This window comes from Elaeis guineensis, chromosome 1 (genome assembly GCF_000442705.2).
Source record: "Elaeis guineensis isolate ETL-2024a chromosome 1, EG11, whole genome shotgun sequence".
Lineage (NCBI taxonomy): Eukaryota > Viridiplantae > Streptophyta > Magnoliopsida > Arecales > Arecaceae > Elaeis > Elaeis guineensis.
This window is the reverse complement of record NC_025993.2, coordinates 160469630-160474806: the sequence shown is the minus strand read 5'-3', so window position 1 is coordinate 160474806 and position 5177 is coordinate 160469630. Positions and strand designations below refer to the sequence as shown.

Here is a 5177-nt window from a genome sequence, read left to right as displayed (position 1 = left end):
AGTTGGGTATCTGAATATTTATCCCAACATATACTTATCTCAATATTTGATTTATTATAATAACTCAATTTAATATATATATATATATACGCGCGCGCGCGCGCGAGTGAACCGATTTCAAATCTAATCCCAGAATAGAAGGGTCGGACGAGCGCCCCGCCCGAGCTGAAAATTATTGTAACCAAATAAAAATTCTAAAATCACTAAATAATGCCGGGACCCGACAGAGCGGTTGGTGGGAAACTCGCGCTCACTCCATCGGCTTCGAGGGCCTCGGCCGGTATCACCGGTCAATCAAAAAAAAAAAAAAAAAACCAACACCGTCCGTACTACCGTTACGATGCTGGCTATACCGAGGCCCCCTCTCGGCACCTTCAACAACACCGTCCATAGAGGACCGATGCGGAGACGACGACGACGAAGAATCAGTCAGACCTGATCTCAGGCCCGACTGACGGAAGCAACTCCAACGCCTTTAATTAGTTTGGCTTCTTGTTTCTTTAAGTCTTCTTGTATATTATATTTTTTTTAACTGTAATGTTGGTTGCTATAATCCTGTGATGCACCGAAAAAGGAAAACCAAAACAGAGAAAGAAAGACTGGGGAGTAGACCCAATCTTCAGTTGGACTGACGTAACAAAGCAAAATAAAAATAGACGGTGAAAGACAGCTCAGTGACTTTTCTATGTGATAATTCTTACCATACAATTGCTAAAAAATAATAGGAGCAGAAGCTGTAACAACACAAAAAATGAAAGAAACTTTAAACAATCTAGTAATCAGGGTAAGAAATTACTTCGATTGATAGATATAGATGGTGAGGGCATTCTTCACATAACACATCAACATCAAACAAAATAGTCTCTGTACAGAGAGGTGGGTTGATAGAAATTAACCAAGAGTTTCACACACACACGAACATAACCATTGTCATCCCCTGACGCGTGGCAGCGGATGGGGATGGGGTGGTTCACTTGCCGTCCGCCAGGAAGTAGTCAGTGGTCAGAGGTCGGAAAACCGGCGGCTCCTCCGCCTCCAGCAGGTCCAAAAAATTCTTGAGCATGTGCATGTAGACCACCCAGTCCCCGTTTTTCCTGCTGCTGGGCATCGGCATCACGTAGCCGGCGCTGCCCCCCCAGGGGAAGTGGTACGACCCGAACACCGCCTTCCCCCACCCGAACTCCACCTCCCCTACCGGAAAAGCCCGTCCCGACGACACAACGCACCCCACCCCTCCGTCCTTCTCCCCAGCATAGATTCGCGCCAAGGCTGTCTCCGGCCGCCGGGCCTCCACCCAGTCCACCAGCCCCCGGAAGTGCTCCTCGGTCGTCGCCCGGCGCAGCCACCCGTGCACCGCCTCCGCCGCCTCTGCCAGGTCCATATCTTTCAGCTCCTCCACCCGGAGGCTCCCGTACGGGATAGACAGCACGTTGCCGAAGTAGCCAGCCATCTCGCCGCCACGGGCCAGCCGGGTGCGGCCGTCGACGACGGCACCCATGCGGCAGACCTTGTCCTCGGGGCGGGCGCCGCGGGCTAGGACTCGCCAGAGATAGGCGGTGAAAACCTCTATCTTGGTGCGCTTGCGGCCGGCGGCTGCCTGGATCCGGGCGATGTCGTCGGCGGTGATGTAGTAGATGCGGTTGACGGCGTCCTCCTCGTCGGACGCGGGCGGGGGAGGTAGCGAAGAAACCGGCACGTAGAGGCGGTCAAGAGAGGGGTCGTGGGAGCCTGGGCGGCGAGGGATGAGTAGAGAGCGGCGGAAGGAGGGGGGAAGAGAGATGGGCTTAGAAGCGGCGGTCTCAGCCCAGGCCACCAGAAATATGTTGGTCGAGTAGGCGTCGGCGATGCGGTGGTCGAAGGTGCAGGCCAGCACTAAGCCCCCACATTTGAGCTCCGTTGCCTGTTCCCGGACAAAGATGGATGATTTATTAGAACAATCGAGACAGAAGATCGCATGAGCAGCGATTTGGCTCGCCGACAACGGTGAGCGCAACCAGCGCATGGATGGTGATGCCGGGCGGGCTCGACGTTACCGTTCATGCACGGTTGCGCTTGCCACCGGTGGCCGGACGTGACGATTGAGAGACTGGATCTTTTCAATTCAACCAAGGAACCGATAGGATCACCACTTTTTTTATTAGACTTGATCTAGTCTACATGGGCCCATGCAAAGCTGTGCGTGCGGTGGCAGCCTACAATGGGTCTCACGTGGCAAGTGTGCGTTACTTATGTGTGTCACATTTTTCACATCGGTTTGTGTTTATTTGTGTGCACCAGGTTGCAACAAGCGGTCCAACAAATCCTGTTAACGTTATTATATGAATCAAGAAAGCCATAAAGCAATAATAATGCTATATTTGCAGAAAAAAATCTTAGAATTCAATAAATCCATTTTAATATATGTATATGTATATGTGTACATGTCGATGTATATTTGTATGTATAATGTATTTAGAAAATATATATAGTATCAAAGAATAATAAAATTTAGCTAAATAATGTTCTTTGTCAATCGATTGATACTGTGCTGATAAAAAATAAAAGTAATCTCACTAAAGGTCTCCACTGTAGTGATCCATCTAGCATTACTTTAGTTAGGTGTGGTTGTATTTTTTTTCTTTTTTTATTTGGTAAAAAGGTGTGGTTGTATTTGAAGAGCCCACGCAAAGGTGGCTAGCTAGTTTTCAAATGGCCGCCAAAAATTAGAGTATTTCCAAGGAAAAGATACATTTCGTGAGCTGGTGGGAAGGCCGAGCAAGCATGGCCGGTTGGATGTTCAGCTCGTCTCAGAGACGTGTTTCAGATGTGGAGCCCGCAACCACAACTGCTCCATTTTTTTTGATAAAAACTATTTAACTGCTCCTTTCACGATGAAAGCAATGCATTTGTTGTCTTTCTCAACAAAGAGATTGGTGCACTTTGTGCAGCCCCATCGATATCACCAATCTGATGTGTAAATCTGGCTTCTATCTTCTAACTCCCATAATTCAACGAAAGAGAGAGAAGTAAATTTACACTACCTGGACACAGAGCACTCCTTCTTTCTTCTTGGGCAGCAGCTTCCTCTCCACACTTTCGTCCGGGTTGTTGAGGCGCAGCTCTTGGAGCTGGACATCAGCGTAAGCCTCGACGAAATCCACTCCACGGTTGTTGCAAAGAAGCTCTGGCTCGCCCACCGGGTTGGTGACGACCTCGCCGGCGAAGGGGTAGTAGGTCACCAGGGCCTGTGCTAGTGATGCCTTGAGAGAGCTGACCATGGTGGCGAAGGTGGTCTTGCTCTGCTTGGCAGGTGGCTTTTTGTAGCAGAAGAACACACCCACGTCCATTGCCGGCAGCAGCAGGTCAAGGTTGGACAGTGGCAGCCAGTGCTCCTGCACCGGCAGCACCGCTGCTACTCTCTCCTTCGCCTTCACCGTTACAGCATACTCTTTGCTTCCACCCATTCTTAGCTTCTCTGATATACACAGATAGATAGATTGATTGATTGATTGATTGATTGAGAGAAAGAGAGTGGGTGGGTTGATAGCAAACTGCAAGGAGGAGAACTTTTTTTCTACAGATAAAAGAGGGTGGGTGTGTAGCTGATAGAGAGCTGTATGGAGGAGAAGGTTTACTTATAGATCGAGGGGAAGAGTGGAGCGCTGCAAAAGTCTTTTTTTTTTTTTTTTTTTTTTTCAGGTGGGTAGCTCTGCAAAAGTTAACGACTTGTTCCACCGAGACTTGTTCCACCGAGTCCATGCTCTACTTAAAACAAGTAGTTTCTGGGAAAATTCATAAAACGACCAAAACGAACCCTGCCATGATGAGCACCCTCCGGAGGCAATTCTTTTCACGTTCTTTCGGATCCATGTTAAGACTGACGGTCAGAAAGATGTCCAGATTAAGGGTCAAAATTGAACCAAGTGGAACGTGCATCACATGGACATGGCCCGATCACATGAGAACCAGAATAATGCAATAAAATTTCTCTTTATTATTTTTTTTTTTTGGGTAGTTATTTAACAAGTGCAGGAATATTTTTTCGAACCTGTGCCCATGATTCGTGCTGACTCCTGTGAATGGCACGGAGGGTGGACGTGTTTGTCGATCATGATTCGTGCTCACTAGATCGACTTGAACCCACTGCCTTGAAATCAGCCTGAAAAGAACCCAATTCAATCCTGCCCAACCACATTGATGGATTACATTTTGGTTTAAATTTTGGAGCTGGGCTTCAACCGTGAAGCTGACTCGTTCCTTATTTTATACTTCATCTACAATTTTTTCAGTTATGCAAATGGAAAGCTTATATGTCAAGAAGCAAGCGAACTCGTCTCACATTGTCGATTATTCATTAAATATGGGCTAGAAGACGACGACGAAACAAAGGGGGGCCTTCTCTGATGTTTAGTTCAAACCAAATGCACTTAGGTAAACCAACTACGGGCACTATTTAAAGCATATATAGATGGATAGTTTGATAAGAAAACCAACAATTTCAACCACCAGCACTATGATTGCATTCCCGCCAAGGTTAATTTGCATTTCGCTGCTACAACAGTCTACATTTGGATATATTATGTGATGGATTGGTGGGGTTGGGTTGGGTTGGGCTGGCCTGAACTTGGTGTGCCCTTCTCTGCCTACAGCTGAAGGTGTCTATTTATTTAAGATCATATATATTTCTTAGCTTCTTACTGTGTCAAACCAAGAATATATTGTCAAATTGACAATGACAACTAATATTTTAATTCTGAGCAACCAACAGGAATTAAATGACGAAATTATAGCTAGGAAGAAAAGCCCTTACTTAAAGTACCTTGCTTCTCCAATAAAAAAGAAAAAAATTAAGTACTTTGAGTAACTGAGGTAGGTCGACCCTTTACGACCATGCATACATTGGGCAAGAGTCGTTGGACCATGTAGCTCCTGAAGTCATTTAATAACGATTAGTGCTTCAATAAGGTAATTAGGTGGAGCTAGACGCAAAGACGAGAAAGTAGATTTGCTGCAATCGTGGTTAAGCGTCATTATATATCAAGATATATGACAAATTGTCTCATCATCCATGCACACGGAGGGACTGCATTTTTTGACCGACAGTATTTTGTCCCATCCATTCGTTGTGTTTCCCATTCATGACCAACGTCCAATGTGATAATTATTCTAGTACAGGTTCCTTGCAAGTCGTGTCAACC

At 46.5% G+C, this 5177-nt stretch overlaps 1 protein-coding gene across 1 annotated transcript; it reads right to left on the bottom strand.

The window, feature by feature from the left end:
- Positions 1-779: 779 nt before the first annotated feature.
- On the bottom strand, positions 780-3559 carry LOC140852604 (coniferyl alcohol acyltransferase-like). Its single transcript, XM_073246060.1, has 2 exons — positions 3021-3559; positions 780-1900 (listed from the first exon to the last, which is right to left on the bottom strand). Exons 1-2 carry the CDS (start codon positions 3441-3443, stop codon positions 971-973), a joined length of 1353 nt encoding a protein of 450 aa, XP_073102161.1. The 5' UTR covers positions 3444-3559; the 3' UTR covers positions 780-970.
- Positions 3560-5177: the final 1618 nt, after the last annotated feature.

Bases quoted from the DNA above. Each gene is read 5' to 3' on its own strand.
- LOC140852604 (XM_073246060.1), bottom strand. From the start codon at position 3,443: ATGGGTGGAAGCAAAGAGTATGCTGTAACGGTGAAGGCGAAGGAGAGA. The intron at 1,901-3,020 runs GTAGTGTAAATT...GTCCGGGAACAG, and splicing joins AAGGAGTGCTCTGTGTCCAG to GCAACGGAGCTCAAATGTGG.